At 37.9% G+C, this 17,591-nt stretch overlaps 1 protein-coding gene across 1 annotated transcript in view; it reads right to left on the minus strand.

Moving 5' to 3' along the window:
- Positions 1 to 616: 616 nt before the first annotated feature.
- VWDE (von Willebrand factor D and EGF domains) overlaps positions 617 to 17,591 on the minus strand; it is a 35,004-nt gene continuing 18,029 nt past the window's right edge. The window contains exons 13-30 of the mRNA XM_019472526.1: positions 15,112 to 15,267; positions 14,396 to 14,500; positions 13,928 to 14,042; positions 11,672 to 11,922; positions 11,335 to 11,554; positions 10,631 to 10,768; positions 9,968 to 10,030; positions 7,740 to 8,420; positions 7,312 to 7,407; positions 7,134 to 7,229; positions 6,531 to 6,626; positions 5,547 to 5,642; positions 5,113 to 5,208; positions 4,510 to 4,605; positions 4,315 to 4,410; positions 2,891 to 2,986; positions 2,223 to 2,326; positions 617 to 637 (exon numbers count right to left, since the gene is read on the minus strand). Coding sequence (XP_019328071.1) covers positions 617 to 637; positions 2,223 to 2,326; positions 2,891 to 2,986; positions 4,315 to 4,410; positions 4,510 to 4,605; positions 5,113 to 5,208; positions 5,547 to 5,642; positions 6,531 to 6,626; positions 7,134 to 7,229; positions 7,312 to 7,407; positions 7,740 to 8,420; positions 9,968 to 10,030; positions 10,631 to 10,768; positions 11,335 to 11,554; positions 11,672 to 11,922; positions 13,928 to 14,042; positions 14,396 to 14,500; positions 15,112 to 15,267 — 2,622 coding nt within the window. The remainder of the gene's footprint in view (positions 638 to 2,222; positions 2,327 to 2,890; positions 2,987 to 4,314; positions 4,411 to 4,509; positions 4,606 to 5,112; positions 5,209 to 5,546; positions 5,643 to 6,530; positions 6,627 to 7,133; positions 7,230 to 7,311; positions 7,408 to 7,739; positions 8,421 to 9,967; positions 10,031 to 10,630; positions 10,769 to 11,334; positions 11,555 to 11,671; positions 11,923 to 13,927; positions 14,043 to 14,395; positions 14,501 to 15,111; positions 15,268 to 17,591) is intronic.

A 17,591-nucleotide genomic window follows, 5' to 3' on the forward strand; every position in this document is an offset into this window, starting at 1 on the left:
CTGGTTGACTGTTAACAAGACATGTGGCCTTGCCTCCATTGTTAGTAGCCAAGTCTTGTCTTCGGTTCCCCTTCCTTCCTCACTACTAGGTAGACATTATAACAGACTGACGCAAATACAAGACAAAGAAGAAACAAACAGTTCTGCTCTTCCATCTGTATGCAGCCAAATAATATGCATGTAAACAATGTTTAAAAACAGAAGGTACCATTCACAAGTGGTGAAGTGCTGCCTTCTTTCCTAGAGACACTCAGCAGCTATTACAGTCTTGTTCCCACAAAGGATGTCTAATAGTCCAGTTGACTACATCAACAAACTGCAGAATTTTGGGTTTGCGTCATTCATCAAATCTGTGAGCCTAGAGAAGAATCAGAGGCTGTGGGGTTTGTGCATGAGGTAGCAGAAAATTATAGAAATATACATGTGTTTTAATGACTACAAGTTTGTTTTACTGAAGCTCACCAAAATTCATGACTGCAATACGAATCTTTTAAAATAATGCTTCTGGATATTCCTTTCATTTAAATAAAACCTGTAATTGCCTTCCACCATCTTGCTATTTGCAAGTCTCATACATCCATGCAGCACTGCAATTTAATGGATACACTTCTTTTCTTCAACCATGATGCCTTTGTACCTTGGAGAGAAAAATAAATAAATAAATGTAAAAAGAAACTTTAATGACACAGCCCACTTTTATGATAAAGTTTAAGAAACAATTTTAATGAATCTCTGCTTTCCTGACATGCAGAAACACAACATTAAATTAAATCTGTGCATACAGCTTGTTTATTTCTTTAAGAAACCCTGCCATTTTGGTCAGTGTATGATACAGCACTGTCTGACTGATCAGAAATGTATTTTCTAGATTAAAAATATAGTAATGCTTTGCAGGCTGTATTTATGTAAACATTTAAATCAAAGTTATTTCTTTTTTTTAGGTCACATTTTGGAAATCCATATTGCAAACATTATAGTCTTATCGTCATAGGATGTGTAGTTTTATATTTTCAAAATGTGTATAAGCATTTATTAATTGTTTCAATTTCTTAAACATATTTGCCCCATCTCTAGCAATTTATCTGTCATCTGACCACAAATGGTATTGGCATTGTATATTGGACTTGGTAAAGTAGAAAAAAGATCTGAACTCCCTGTAGTTTCAACTGGGAAAAACTGAGGGTGGATCAAAGTTAAACCATTGCTGTCTTCCCTGTTTTTTACCCATTTCTCACTAAAAATGCCTGCACGTCTAGCAGTCACATTACAGGTTTTACACTAAAAGACATAATGTGGCAAAGTACTAAAAAGAAAGGAAAGACAGGAAGGATAGAATATGCTAGTTTGGCTGCAGCGGGAGACCAAAGAACTAAATTGTTTTTAAAAGAAAACACAGTACAGGTGTGAACAGCGGCATGTAATTAAAGATGAATGTAAAGGAACGGCACCAGCATGCAGTGCTAAAATCAGCTAGGCTATGTCCCAACTCCACCAAATGAATTCTGCTGGCACCAGAAAAGTGTCTAAATATGCTGAAATTAAAAGAAGAGCAACATCACAGATGATGCGAGAAGAGTAGAATGCTTTCTACTTCGGACGTCACAAAAACGTTAGTTGTAATGAAATGCTTAATTAAATTACTTCAGGGAGTGACTGTCAGCACTCAAGCAAAGGAATACAACAGAAGATTACGTGACAGAACAAAGAAATGGTCATCATTCGCTATAATGCAAAGAAGTAAAGCTATTCCCAAAGTTACACCTGGGGATAAGGAACGTTTGTATACAACAGGGATGAACTGAGTGATATTGCAGTTAGTTAGTCAGTTGAAAAAGATCAGGGCTTGACTTGATGCAAGCTAAGAAAGTCAACAGTGGGGTACTCTTCCCCAAAATGGGGCCAGATGCTGGAAAAGAGAATAGTGGTTGTTATGAAGAAGATAGTTATCAATTCCTGCTGCAGCCACTTAGGGCATGACAAGAGATAATCAGCTTAATTTGAAACAAAGGAAATTTACTTTAGGTGTTGAGAACAATTCTGTAAGTATTAGAGCCTATAAATTACTGGAATACTTCTTAGGAATTTTATGGATTTTCCCTCACTGGAGACTGAAAGGAGGAAATTAGACAAACACATTTTGTGCTGCTTCATTGGACAAGGGTGGACTAGATAATGACTCCCAAATTACTGTATCTGTGATGATGTCTTGACTCTACATGTACCTGAATTTTCTTCCCACAGAGGACTCCCGTATAACCAGGACGACAAGAGCATACGTTAGGTAATACACACTTGCCTCCAAACAGACACTTCTGGTTGCACACAGCTAAAACAAGAGAGGGACATATGTGGCTTTATTCACGAAAACAACTTGGTGAAGGAAAAGTGACTACTGTCTCTATATACTTATTCTGCCTGCTTATAGGAGCTGAGAACTTGGTAGGTATTTTCACATGGAAACACCCCTCAGTGTAAGGAGACTTCACAGTCATGTGGAACCCATGACGTTTTTATGCCTATCCCATCCCCCTTATGCAAAGATGCAGATTTAATATGGGAACATGCTGAGGGCATGAATGAAACTGAGATAGGGACACGAGTAAGGTGTTTTTTAAGACATCCTACTATTTCAAGCTATTACAATGGCCTCTCAGGGCTGTTGCAGCAGTGTACAGTGTTAGAGCAAGCTGCTGCATACTGCCATGGTCCCAGACTACCGTCATATTCTGGAGAGCTTCAGAACGGGCAGAGGAATCTCTACTCTTTATCCTGCCTTTGACACAGATTTGGGTTAAAATACAACCAAGGTATAGGACTTCTAGGCACTATGTATTACTGAAGCATTCTTAACTGTGCTGAAGCAAGAGGTTTCAGGTCACATCATTCTTACGTGTTTGACACTGGATTCCTTCCCACTGTGGAGGACAATGACACGTACTCGGTCCAATACACTCCCCACCGTTCTTACATTCCTGAAGACAGATTGCTGCACAGACATCATCACAAAGTTTCGTTATATCCCAAGTGATTACTTTTACTTATTATTTACATTTCAGGATGCCCACGAGAGGTTGAGTACCTTCCCTACACGAGTCACATCATCTTCACTGAAAATCCATCTAAGATCAACAGGATATTAAAGAAGAGAGGCAACTGAAGATAGAGGCAACAGGATATTAAAGAAGAAAGCAACAAAAGCTTTTTGTTTCTAACAAAAAACCCTACAGCCAAAGCATGCATTGAGATGTTCTGATGCATCACAGATTGCTACAAAAGCCTGAAATACTGAATTAAGTCAGCACCACTAAATAGCTTTGTTTTTTCCAAATTTACCTTTCTAAACCCCACACCTTAGTGAGAGATCTTTTGTCTATCATACAATTTAACACACAGTGAATCAACTCACGAACATTTGATCCGAAGTTATTTTTTATGACCCATTTTTCTGCACATTTATCCCTGCTTATTAAGCCATAATCTAAATCAGTATTATTTCTCATTGGTTAACTGACTAGTTGATAATCAAATTTCTCTTCCACAGTGTCCAAGAATATCTCACCCCTATCAATATGGGTAGTATTTTTTTTCAATAAAACTTTCCAATAATTACAGAAAGTAATACAGGGAAAATTGTTTTTCCTCCATGCCATTAGAGAACTCATTGGCCATATCAATATCTGAGCCTCAGGTGGGTACTGTGAGAGACACTAACACTTTTACCTATTGGATTTCTGCCACCCACCCTCATGCTGATTTTTATGCAGACTGTGCTTTTATCCACGCTGACACATTTTATTTATGCACCATCAATATCTTCATTAAGATACAATGAGACCCACAGCTATACTACCATCACAGTCCTATTTCTACCTTTCCTAAAGAGCTTGTGCCCATTGCATCTTCTATTCCAATCATTTCCCACTCCACAGTTTTCCAATCTTTCACTGTACTTCTTTTTCTATTATATCTGCTTTTATGTCCTGCAGCACAAACTGAAATTCTTTCACTTCATTGACTCAGCTCTTTGCAGAAATACAGATGTCTTATTTAGACAAGAATTAAGAAAGAAATATACATTATTTGCTATACAAGAATTTAAAAGATATTTTGGTCTCATGATTTAGCCTAAGAACTGTATGGTATTAGTTCTCCATCCTATATTTTGCTGCCAAGTTACAGACCATTGTTTTTTCAATGTGTGTATATTCTTGCTTTCTTTGGCATTAACGTCATATTACTTGTGTGGACAGAGTTGTCCTTTAGTCATATATTACTTTTAAGGTATGGTTCTCCTGTTAACTACAAGATACTTACGAGTGTTGCATCTTTTTCCTCTCCATCCTGAAGGACAAGAGCAAACATTTGGCCCTACGCACCTTCCTCCATTCATGCACCTTGGTTCACAGACACCTTAAAATCAAAAACATCTGCTGTTTAATACATTTAACTGATTACAGAATCATTTATTGGTTACTTTCAGATCCCGGAAGGATTTTAACACTGGCTTACTTTTTTCACATCTTCTGCCTGTGTACCCATCAGGACAAGTACAGACATTATTTCTCATGCAATGACCACCATTCTTACAAGGCGGGCTGCAGACAGCTAAAAGATACAAACAGGAGGAAAAGGCTGTAGTTTCCATTTTGTTTGACTTAGCGATATACTTCTAGGAAACAAGAGTGCAACACTAAAATTCTGATAGCTCATATAGATATTCAGCACTGTCAGGTCTGTCTCGTAAAAATCATATCAATGTGGATTGGTGCCTACGTCAATAGTAAAGACAAAATCAGATAAAAAGGGGTCAAGGTTGGCAGCTGTACCTGTACACGAGTAACTGGGCTACATAATATACAATGGAACTGGTTGAACACTGCTCAAAAGTTGAGTGGAAGACAAGGCAAATTTTAAGTCTCCCTTCTCCTTGGACATTCAGTGAATCAGCCATAAAATCTAAGAAATAGTGTAATCTCTGTTTTGCACCACTTCTCAGGTACATGACTTGATTGTGAATTTTGTGTCTTAAGACAACAGTGTTTTCTCACAGATTTCCTCATAATGGCAGCTAAAAGGGGAGGGGAAAAAAAAGAAGGAAAAAAAAAAGATTACCATTCTGACACTGGGCACCAAAGAATCCATGTGGACAGAGGCAAACATCTGGCTTAGTACAGGAACCACCATTGAGACAGACAGGGTCACACATTGCTGCAGAAACAGGGTCAGGAAGAGTGGGAAGCATGACATCCAAATAAAGTCTATAAAATATGTGCTTCTGTTGCAAGGACAGGAATTAAACACCTAAGATAACCGCAGGTAACACCATTCACATAAAATCTTTACCCAAAATTTTAGGATCAGTATTAGACTTTCTAAAGGCGCTGCCGGCAGCAGAACTAACATGCAGAGACAAGAGGGAGTGCGGGGGCTCTGCGGCAGTAAGCAGCTGCCCATCGCTGCTGTCTGAGCCATGTGGTTCCAAATTTCAAACTATGGGAGGTCCTACGGCCGCTCTCCCAGGAACGTGGAAGTTGCAGGAGTGTTACCTGTACTGCATGTAGGTCCGTACCACCCAGGTTTACACTGGCAGACGTCTGGAGTAAGACATTCACCACCATTTTCACAGTGTCTGTTGCAAACCACTACCATCCAAGAAGTCGGGCAAAAACAAAGGAGAAGAGGGGGGGAGGAGTGGGGGGATAGAGAGAAACAGATATGTTACAAATTATGCTTGATTCATTTTTCAGTTCTTTCCCAAACATTAACACTGGAAATAACATACAATTCCACTAGCTGAAGAGGAATTGCTGAATAGATTTATCCAGTCTCAAAGCCATAAAAAGCTAGCACCAGACTATAAACATAAATAAAATGTCTTTCCACGTAATTATCCATGGTCTGGTTATATTCAGTGTTAAAAATCTAAAAAATTTCAAATAAATTCTAAAAAAAAAAAGGGAAATTCAATACTAAGAGACAAATGGACCATGTAACATGATGGATTTGATGGATTCCAAGAAAGTTCACTCAAGTGTCCTCCGTCACTTCAGCAAGTGCAGCTGCATGCATAGAGTGACACAAGACTAACAAGCAAAGACATTAAAATATCATGGCTGTGGAAAACCATTAATCAATTCTTCAGGACAACATCTCATTCTCTTTAGTACTGCTTAACAAAGAACAGCAATTTTTTTTGTGTCACAATTGAAACTAGAACAAGAAAAACTGAGAACGAAGAGTCCTGGGATTTGAGGAGGAGACAAACAAAGGAATTTCTCAATTCGGGGTCAATAATGCAGTGGCACATTCTGGTGAATGATATATAAACATGTCCTGGTTTCAGTTTTCCTGTATCCCTGTTTTTCTGACCCGCCATTCACTGATACCAACTTCTGAATGTACCCCAGCGTCTAACCAATTTAAAGTGATAGAAGTTAAAAAGCTGTAAGGACATATTAAGAAGATATGTCTTCCTGTACTGAAGAACAGGAGAAATGTTCCGTATTCTTCCCTTATGCCTTTTTGCTTACTTGTATCACATCTTGGTCCCACAAAACCGTATGGGCAGGTGCAGAGATTTCTGGCCAAGCATGTGCCTCCATTTTGACAGGGTGGTTTACAATGTGCTGCAGATACAGAATTATGTTGTTCAAGAAACCACCTCTAAAAAGATGCATGGATTGGTTATGCTTTAGAAAAAGAGAAATGTTAATAATTGACAATGAGCAAAGACCTGGAAATAAAATAAGGAGACATACGCAATGCCTTTTGACAAGAATAAGTAACAAGAACTTGATTCCAACAGAATACACAGAGTCCAACAGTGGTGGTCACCCTGAAGAAAAGAAATCTGAGACAATTTCCAGACAGGACTTCCCAATCTTCGGGATTGTTTAGCTTAGAGGCATCTACATTCACTGGTGAACTCCTCTACTTACTGTGAAAGCTAAATTTAGGAATATCCAATCACAAGCAACATTTACAGTGTATATAAAAAAAAGTAGGGTATATAACAACATGTTACTCAAAGAGTTCTGTTAAAGTAAAAGTAAAACGAAGACACCTCTTTGCTGTCAGAACGAACAGTCATGGAAGATATTTATGGATTCAAAAGCAAAATATATTCTATTTACCTTCCTCACAAGCGGAGCCACTGTATCCTGGTAGACATTCACAGACATTGGGCATAATGCACTTCCCATGGTTTTTGCAATCAGGTCTGCATACAGCTGTGCAAAAAATCAAGTGACCTTCAAATCATTAAGTTGTGGATATGAGTTACCACAGGCTAAATCAAAATGCCATACTCACCAGCCTGACAGTTATAACCAGCATAACCAGGCTTGCATTTGCAAGTATTGGGTGCCACACACTCCATATTTTTGCCACATGTTTGTCTACATCTTGCTGAAAGGCAATGAAGAAAACAAAGACAGGAATAAGGAAAATCAAAGTGGCATTTCAGCACAACTGTGTCTTGCCTAACATAATGAACAGACTACACAGAATCCATTAGGTCCCTGCCTGTAAGTAGGGAGCCTGAGACACATCAGAAAAATATTTTTAAGTGCATCCATACAACTAAAAGCCTGTAGGCTATGCCAATATTAATAATGAAAATGAGAAAATTCAATACTCTCTGCATTTCACTGATCACACAGTTAACAATGTACTTTCAAGTTATAAAGATGTCACAAGATTCTTTTCTGCAAAGCATTTAGTGCAGTTATTTGTAATACCTCTGCAAGTGAAGCCATCTCCGTAATAACCATAAGGACAACGACCGCACCTGACACTTCCATCCCGACTTGGCTCACAAGGTACACCAGGAAAACAGGGTAAATCAGTACAGGTTACTGCTTTAGGAATCACTATTTCACTCAATTCCTCAGGAAGCATTTTTGGTGCGACAGTGACTTCAACAAGGACAAAGGGTAAAGGACTCGCTTTATGCTTGGCTAATAGGTGCTGAACTCTGTGAGCATTTCCACCTTTGAATACTTTGCTTGGCAAAGAAAGCCCTTTGCTTATACTTGTTCTGCTGCTAGGAGAAGTCTTCCTGCTGGTCTCAAAATAGCTGTAGGCCTCAACTTGCGCCCTTGTTTTCTTCTCAGGTGATACAGCATGGCTCCTTGAAGAGGCAGTCATCACAGCATGTACTGAAGAACTCTCTTCCATGTTAGCAAGGTGACCACTGATGGTGCTGCCAGCATGAGCAATGTTTCCAGTAACAGCAGATTGTACAGAACCACTTCTCTGAGAATTAAGTGACTTCCAAGCGGTGATTGTTTTTACTGTGGAGGCTGGTGGAGTGCTGCTACTGACAATTTCTGTAGAAATAAATCTCTCGGGGACATCTGTAGATCTGGGAATATAGCTTGAGATGCTTAAAATCTTCTCAAAGGATGACTGTTGAAAACCTACAGCATGTTAGAAAGAAAGGGGGGGGAAAAGTACAGGAATATTATGAGGCTTTTTTTTTTTCCTTCTGAGCGTGGGGAATGTCTTCTGAACAGAAAAACGTACAGCCCATTCATTCTGTGCTTCAGGAAGTCTCTCCATGGGCTACATCAGAATATATGTATGCAGTAGAACCTAACTCCTAATTAGCAGAATTGGAGAAGATCAAGGTATTCTGGCTACATCCTTTCCCACCCTCGCCATGGCCTTTTCTTGGCTGGAAGATAAGGAGAAAGCACCATATATATGAGGCAGACAGCAGAGATTTTCCCATACTGGGTCAATAAACAGCTTTACTGTCAGAGCAAATCACCAGCTCCTTATACTGCATCCAACTAGATAACTGAAACAGAGTTTAAAGAAAAGATACTGCTTATGGTTCACCAGTGTGTCTAAGTGCTAGTAATAAACCTAGAGCCTAGAAGCAGGTATTTAATCACAAGTACGTACATGCTTATACTTACTGATGCACTATGGACAGTATTTTAGGTGAATAATCCACCACCTTGTAGCAAGAGTATTACCATGTTTTAGTCTCCAAACTTTTTAAATCAACTTTCTTAAAGTTTCTGCATAGGTTTTATTAGTGGGATGTTTCATGTGTTTTATAAACAACAGAGACTGACTCAGCCTCCTCGTTGAAAGGATTGCAAAGTGAATGAAAAGTTCTTTGTATTCTGCCCATGAAAAGCAGGTGGTCTGGTGGGTTGTGGAAAGGAGCATGGCACTGTAATCCCAGAATGGTGGAATGCCTTATATGGGCTTTTAGCATTATGGGGCAGAGGAGGAATGAAACTGGAGGAGATTATCCAACCTAACTTAAGCTCTGTCCCTAACCCCATTTAGAACGGTACTAGAAAATGGTCTACAAAAGGTTAAACTTTACTGAATCTTATTACAGACTGCTAACTCCCACTGCTGAAAAGCAAACCATTTTGCAGCTGATGAAGAATTATCCAGTACTGGCAGTGGAGTGAGAGAGTTCTCCTCCTCCCCCACTAACAATTCAGAGATAAAGAGAAAAGACACACGAGAATTTCCTGCAAAGAAAGCCCCAGCAGGCACAGAGCTGGAAATGCCAGCAACAGCGTTTACGGAGTTTTGGAATTAAGACATTCACTTGCCATATCCTTCACCTTTCCTTTGAGTTAAAGTAGGAAAATGTCATTCAACATAATGCCATAAACTTCTGCTTATCTCATAACAGATGTCCCTATCCCCATGTTACCTGTTTTATGTCAGTGGTTGGTCACAAAAACAAAAGGCAACAGTAAGAATGTCATACATCACCCTGTCAATAAAATGACTTGACTGACCTAAGGGATTTGTTGATATTGACATTTCAGTCTCATTTTTCAGATCAGAATACAACCCCAATAATGAATTAAATTGAGTCAAACTGAAAAATTAAAGCGAATAACATAAATCTGACTAGAACCTTTATTTGCCAGCTATATTCTTATCAGTATGTGAATCAGAAATTCCATTTTCTTCATGAAAAAATCACCTTTATTCCCTCCAATTTCTCCTCTGGAATCCTTTCTTTCAACATTAGTGTCTTCAAAGCTTTCTAAAAACAAAAGATGTGAAGGCACATTAGTAGTTACTTTTGTTTCAACTGCAAATAAATTAGAGTTAAAGTTTTAGTACATACAAATAACTCAAAATTCAGAAAGATGATAAAAAGTAAAAATTGTATCTTAAAAGTTTTCAGTAGAGTATTTTAAAAATACAAGTTATTCAGTAACTGCATTGTAAATAAATGTTTGGGCACCTTATTTGGCAAGTGCCTTGATTTGGGCAAATAGTTCTATGTTAAGCAATCTAATAGAAAAATATTTTGTCAATAATTGCTCATATTATGAAAATAATGCAGAAAAACCAATACATTTCATTGTATTCTACTTTGATATAAAAGAATTGGGGTATTTTGTATCTATTTTTTCTAGTCACCTGACAAAGTGTTTTACAGCTATGTGACCCAGTGCAGTCTGATGTTGTCATCAGCTGAGACTCTGTCCCAGCCATCAACAGTCAGAGACACAGTCCTGTTCTGCTGACTACTGAAAAGAGTTCTAAGTTACTGTTAGGAACATGAAGCACAACCAAAGATATTTTATCTGAATGACAGTAAGATAATAGCATTCTTCTGAAAAACAAATAATTTTACCGTAACATGACTTCCCATCTCCTTGCAGATTACTTGGGCATGGACCACAATAGTAAGAACCAAAAGTATTGAAGCAAAATACTCCAGGGAAGCAAGGACTGGATACACATTCATCTACATCATCTTGACAATTTTTACCTGCATTGAAATACATTTTTTTTTTTTTAATAATATGGTGTCACTAGACTTTGACAGTGTGTTTATAAAAGATAAAAGCGGAATGTATGCAGGTGCTGACAGACTAAAAGGGCATCTATCAAGTGCAACAAAGTATTTCAGTACATCTAACAAGTACAGCTGACTAGGTTTGCTATTCACATTTTTTCATCTTATATCAAGTATCTTGCTTATTGCGGGAATATGGACAAGACGGGCTGTGGGGACTACATGTTTATCTGCAAGCATAGGAGGAATCACACTGTAACCAAACTCATCACTCCTATGTTTCATCATGTTGCTGAGTTTACCTCTGTGGAGGAAAACAATGGAAATTTTCTCTCATAATATAAACAACCATTGTATTCATGCAAGAAAAATCTTAAAGTATATCATATAACTTTAGCACAAGACCATAAAATTTCTTCATACTCTAACAGTAAGCTATTTACAGTCAAAAATTAAAAAAAAAAATTGTAAACATAAAATTAGAAACTCCTATTTATCACTAAACGTTATAAATGTGTGTAAATAAAGTAGCAATTTACCTTGAAGTTCAGGTGGACATTCACAGTAATAGCTGTTTATTCCATCCACACATCTGCCAATACCACACTGGTTAAGTTTACAGTCATCAGTATTCACTTGACAGAGATCACCTTCAAATCCAGCCACACACACACAAAGATATCTTCCACTTCCAGGTGGGAAATTAACGTTTGTCACACATGAGCCATTATTTAGGCAATCACACGATTTTACACTGACCTACAAGACATGCCCAATAAGACAGTTTTCTTTTTTTAATGAACTAGCAATGAGTTTTGTAATTAGATATCTTAAAAATCTTACTAGTAGGTGTCATTTTACTGTAATATTCATTACCTCTATTTCTACCTTAGTCTTTGCATTGCAGTCATCTGTCAAAGAAAACGTTAATTTTTGGAGATTCATTGACACAGCTTTCCACAGAAGGAGACCTGATGGGGAAAGACTGGCACCTTCTGGACCAGAATCCAATGTGAAATGAATAGCAGAGCCCTCTGGATCTGAAGCCAAAAACTGATACACAAAATCTTCTCCATAAAAAGTCTGTAGCATACCCTGAAAAGTTTCAAGCACTGGAGGCTGGTTGTCTGTAACAAAGGAGATATTTTCCTCTTTTAAGCAAAATTGCAATATACTTATAAAGACTAAAAGGAGCATATCTTTCTATTAAGGAAGTCACATACAATTATTTCTCCTAAATCCTAATGTCATTTGAATGGCACAGGAAAAACACTAGATATTTTCACTGTAACTGTAACAACATAACCAAGAAATTACTTATACTATGCAAGAGCTTGTAAAGATGCAGTGAATCAAGAACTCAGAATTTATCAAAATTTAACCACTGTATTTTAACTATGCAGAGATAGTTTGCAGATGGAAGTACAGGAAGCCATAAAACTCAGAGGTGGTTGGTGTTTCCTTTAACAAATGAATAGACATTGTTTAACAATATTTGGGCTGCAGTAACTATCTTATACTATGCAAGAGCTTGTAAAGATGCAGTGAATCAAGAACTCAGAATTTATCAAAATTTAACCACTGTATTTTAACTATGCAGAGATAGTTTGCAGATGGAAGTACAGGAAGCCATAAAACTCAGAGGTGGTTGGTGTTTCCTTTAACAAATGAATAGACATTGTTTAACAATAAACGGGCTGCAGTAACTATCTTGGCAAAACTGAGCATGAGGTGACGGAATAAGTTATTCACTCATTGTTCCTAGGATCCTGAAGGATTTCAACCACACAACTTACTCACTGGTCTTAGTCTATTTAGATGCCTGCACTGTTGAGCTCTAACCTATTTGGCAGGAATAACTAGATTTCTAGAGACACCAGGTGAAAACAAACAAACAAAACCCCAGCAGCAGGACAAGTTCTGTGAAAGAGAGAAGCAGAAGCCCTGGGGAGAGTGTAGGTTTTGAAGCTGGGACACAGGAAGGTGATTAAGATTGCTAAGTTTTGGGTTACAGTGAAGTGAACCGCTCCAAGCACGAATCCACCCACTGTGGCAGAAACCATGAAGGGAGAAGAAGCTGTAATCAGTGTCTCAGCAGTTAGATTCTGACACCCTGTTCCTAATGTCATCCACTCTGGAGAAGAGGTTGTGCTCCTTGGTTTTGGGGAATTGCCTCTGGTTTACATTCTTCACCCATTTCTGACTTTGGCAATATTGAATTTCAGTCTGTGGCTGTAACATGGAAATCCCTTGACTTCCTGACTGCTGGATGAGTTTCATTTCATTGAGGTTTCATTCTTTTGGAATAGGTATAGCTACCTTGGCTTTCAGTACAAGTTTGAACTAGAAAAATATTCAGCAAGACAGGCACCAGAAGTCCCACTCATACAGGACCCTTCCCAATCCAGGCAGAGTCTTGCCAGCACATTCACCCATGAAAACACCGATGGAATGCTTGTATTTGAGATGTTATGGACTTGGGTTGATGGGGCAAGCTGGATGGCTACTAGTAAAGCCCCAAGAGACGTCCCACTTGGTGAAGGGACCAATATGGTTTGTATATCCAAAGACTAAGATCTGAGCCAAAAGAGCTACAACTTCTAGGCTAGAACTTTCTGCTATGGAGAAGGAAAATGAAGAATCTAGACTTGGGTCGTCTTTTCGTAGTGTGGTTCCTAACCGGACTGAAGTATATACTTTCAAGTATTTGTTTAGGCCATGTATCTACGCCATTGATGTGGATTACGTCCAAATATTAAGTGGCTAATAAATATGACATGCCATTTAATTCAGTTTGTGTTCTCCTCTTGTTTGGTATCAGAGTCATTTGTTGGAAAATACCTTTTATTCCTAAATGTTGAAGACAAACATTTGTGGATGTAGCTGTGCCAAATATCAAAAGACTTCAAAGTGCCAATTGGGCTGAGAGTTGTTAATTTTCATTAATTTTCAGAAATTAGGAGAAATGTCTGATGAAAACCAAGATCAAATTACAAGCTAAAGTAGTGGGTACTAAGCTTTAAATGAAACACTTAACTAGTTAAACTTAAAACTTCACTATTTCCATAAATTTAAAAACTTAGTAGATTTTCAACTTCTTGCTATTAAAAAAAAAAACTATTTAGAACTTACTGTCAACAACTGACCAAGTTAACTTTGATATGTCAGGTCTGCAGAGTAAGCAAGGGCTGGTTGGATTTGTGTCACCTTCACCGTAACAGAGTCCATCTATGTTGCATGTTTTCTCCTTTTAGAGAAATGACAATGTGATTCATTAACTTTTGGTTATCAAACAGTAAATCTGGATGAATTTGTAAAGTGTCAAATAAAATCTAACCTATTCTGCACTTCCACTAAACAACTAAGGTTGTTTTTAAATCTAAACAACTGACAGCACATTTGGTTTTATTTGGTAATTATATGAAGTGCTTTTGATTTGATTTTTTTAATTCAAAATTGCCTCATCCCTGCTTCTCTTTCTGTGCTTATCACTTCTGTGCATGCAAAATTCCTGGGTACATTCTGCTGATTTTTCTAGATTTTTTTCTGCCTGAAAAGATACATATTTTCATAATAAACAGAGAGTAATGAAATACATACCTTCAACGTACATAACCCAGATTCTTGTGGTTCACATGTCTGACAGGCTCCATCATATAGTATCATTGTTTTAGAGTTGCTATAAATGAATCCATCATTAGAAATCTGCAAGATGAACAGTGAAAATGGATTAACCCATACAGGCATCAACATATCGCCAGTGTGAACTGCTAGCATGAGCTTCAACTCATTGATAGACACCTACATTTAGCTTTTTAAACGCTCATAATAGTCATCAGAAATCTAATCAATCCTGCCAATAAGTCTAGGCAGATATTTGACCAACCACATGTAGGTGTCTACTTTAGGGTAAATTGAATAGTGTGTAGGCTCTATTGACCTTATTGACTCAATCTGTATGAGAGCTCAGATATCTACCTCACACAGGGATTCGTACATGTAGTCTGGGCTCAACTCAATTTTCCCATAAATGTGTCTGATGTCATTTGAAATGCTCTAGGGTAACCACCTGGCCTTTAACTTCTACTCTTGAAGAAGGTGTGTCTCCGCAGGTCCTAGGCCATATCTACCAGTCCCCTTGCAGGAGAATACTCCCTAATGGCACTCAACACTTAAGCTTAGGCGATGAAACTGAGACCCCAAGCTAAGCAAGCTGAGTTCCACCTTTAGTACCATTAAAAAAAGGATATCTATGTCATATATTTTCATCTTAATAGGAATATCTGTAAGTGAATATTTGAAATTTCTGCAAGTACCTTTATTTGCCACCTGGCAATGGGTTTATCATCAACCAGATCCATGACATCAGACTGCTGGCCATCATTTGGTAACTGGCAGTCGACAGTCCTGGCATTTTGGAAGGCAGCTGGCATAGTTAGAGGTTCTCCGGGAATCCATCGTCTATCACTATACTAAATGTTAAGACAGAAAACCTGTTTTTCAGTGAAATACATTATGAAAATATTTTTATCAGAGAAAAAAAACATGTATTGCACAGTGTGTGAACAAGTCTAATGTCTCTGGATTAGAATGCAGTGGGAAATATTAAACGGTATTATTCGCACACACAGATTTCTACCTAAGCCTGCTACTGTGGAAGAAAAGGCGTCTTGCCTGCCATACGGCCCTTCGGCACTGCATTGCCAACGACAAACAGTTCTTCCAGCTGGAGCATAATGGGAGGGTTAAGCAGTGGGTGATCCTCTAACAGCACTGATCTGATGTATAAGTGCCTCTATCCCTCTCCATCTCTGCTCCCATGAGAGGACAAGCTTTAGTCGAAGGAACAGATGAGGTTTTTGGCAGGGCTTAGGTATCATTCTGGGTGCTAGGGGAATACTGGCAGTTAGCCATTAAGCCCTTGCACAAGCCAATGGACTACACCATTAACCCTGTAGACTTTTCTTCTAAACTGCAGTGAGGACAAGTCATCCAAGGATCTATCCTGAGAGTTCAGGGTAACAATAGGGATGATAATACTATTTGACTGAAGTATTAGTGTGGAAGCAGGGATAAGCATACTGAAAATAAAGTTAGATGGAAGTGAGAATCCAGACAGACTGAGAATCAAAAGAACAGCAAGATCAAAATAATTTTGAGCTTGACTAGGTTTTACTGAGCTGGCACATTTTTTCAGTTACTGGAGTCAATCGAGACATTTATTCAATCCCAATCCTGACATGGGGAGTCATCTGCTGATAAGGCCTTGCATTTTTTTTTTCTTTTAAACAAACAGAAAAAATAACAGAAAAATAAAAAATTTTGCTGAAAAGATATATGAGCTATTTTTGTTCCAAGCAAACATTTTGTTTTTCTTTCACCCTATACTCAGTTAAGGAATTCACAGCAAGGGTGAGTAAAAGTGTAACAGCTAAATATTTCTAAATATGTCATTTTGAGTGCATTTAGTACCATAACCTTTGAAATGTGATGCAGTCTATTTCTCCAGAAACCTTTTGTTATTAGCTGGAGGCAAGTTCAGATAATTTTTTCAGAAACATATTAACCTTTCAAAAACCAATTAAAAAACCTTCAGATCTACTAGCATTCTGGCTCGTTAGGTTCATAGAAAAACTTACTTCTGCAGTTCAACGTAAATAAGAAGGAACTAAAACTGTACTTTTGTTTTGGGGAGGTTAAACACACTCTCATCCTTTACAAAAATCTTAGCAAATTCTGGATTTGTGTAATCATAGGTTCCTTGGCCATGTCCTACCCAAACCTCTATCAAAAGATGTGCAGTAGTCCTGCACCTGTGAGGTACTTCAATACAGAATTCTCTGAATCACCTCTTTTAGCATCATGCACAAGACCTACATCCTTCCTAATATGGTAGGACAGCCCATGGACAATGGATTTGACTTAACCTTTCAAAAGTGAAGTTATAAAAAATAAGAAATTCAGTGTGTATTAGCTCTAAATTCTGCCAAAATGCCTCTTCTATGGAATTTTGATCTTTTAAGTTTAATCTCAAAATACGTAGAGTTCTATACTGTTGCAAGTCCGCTGACATTTGCACGAAGTCACTACTTCTCCCGCCTGAAAACTAAACAAACAAAACTAAACAAAACAAAAAAACCCCAAACATCCTTTCTTTTGTATTTTCAAGGAAAAAAATCTCAGCTTCCTCCTTAACTGCAGATAACAGCAGTAGTGTTCATTTTCTAACCTGGCTCTTATCAGTGTGAAGATCATCGATAAAAGTGGTTAAATAGAAAATTTTTGTAGTTGGGAGCCAAATACACCACCACAACGAGTGTTGTATCAGAATATCTTGCCATGAGTTAAAACTGAGACATTTCAAACTGTGATAAGTGAACTCCCAATAATTGTCTCACTGTGAGCTTGGTCTAAAAGTCTTTTAACCTAATGGAGTGTAAACTTACTCTCAACTTTATAATTTCAAGCCAACTTGCAGATGAGTGGATACATGTTGTGTTTAAGAAAAATCTATAGCCAGCATTGCTTAATCTGTCAAAATAATTTTAGCATCGGCTGGAACTAACTAAGGAAAACTTTTGTCTCAAGAACAAAATTTTCCCATTGAATGGTTCCCCTTTCGCCATCTCCCCCACCACCACTACCACCACATCAATGAAACCCAGTTTTACTTTGAAGCTTTTTTTTATTCTCGTGTCTAACATGACATAAAAACTTGTAATTGCCAATTGTTTATTCCAGGCTAACACTTGTAAACTGCTTGTAAATTTGCCTTGAGCAAATTCTAGGTCTGAGT

The sequence above is a fragment of the Aptenodytes forsteri genome, unplaced genomic scaffold (genome assembly GCF_000699145.1).
Source record: "Aptenodytes forsteri isolate BGI_AS27 unplaced genomic scaffold, ASM69914v1 Scaffold292, whole genome shotgun sequence".
In the NCBI taxonomy this organism is placed as follows: Eukaryota; Metazoa; Chordata; class Aves; order Sphenisciformes; family Spheniscidae; genus Aptenodytes; species Aptenodytes forsteri.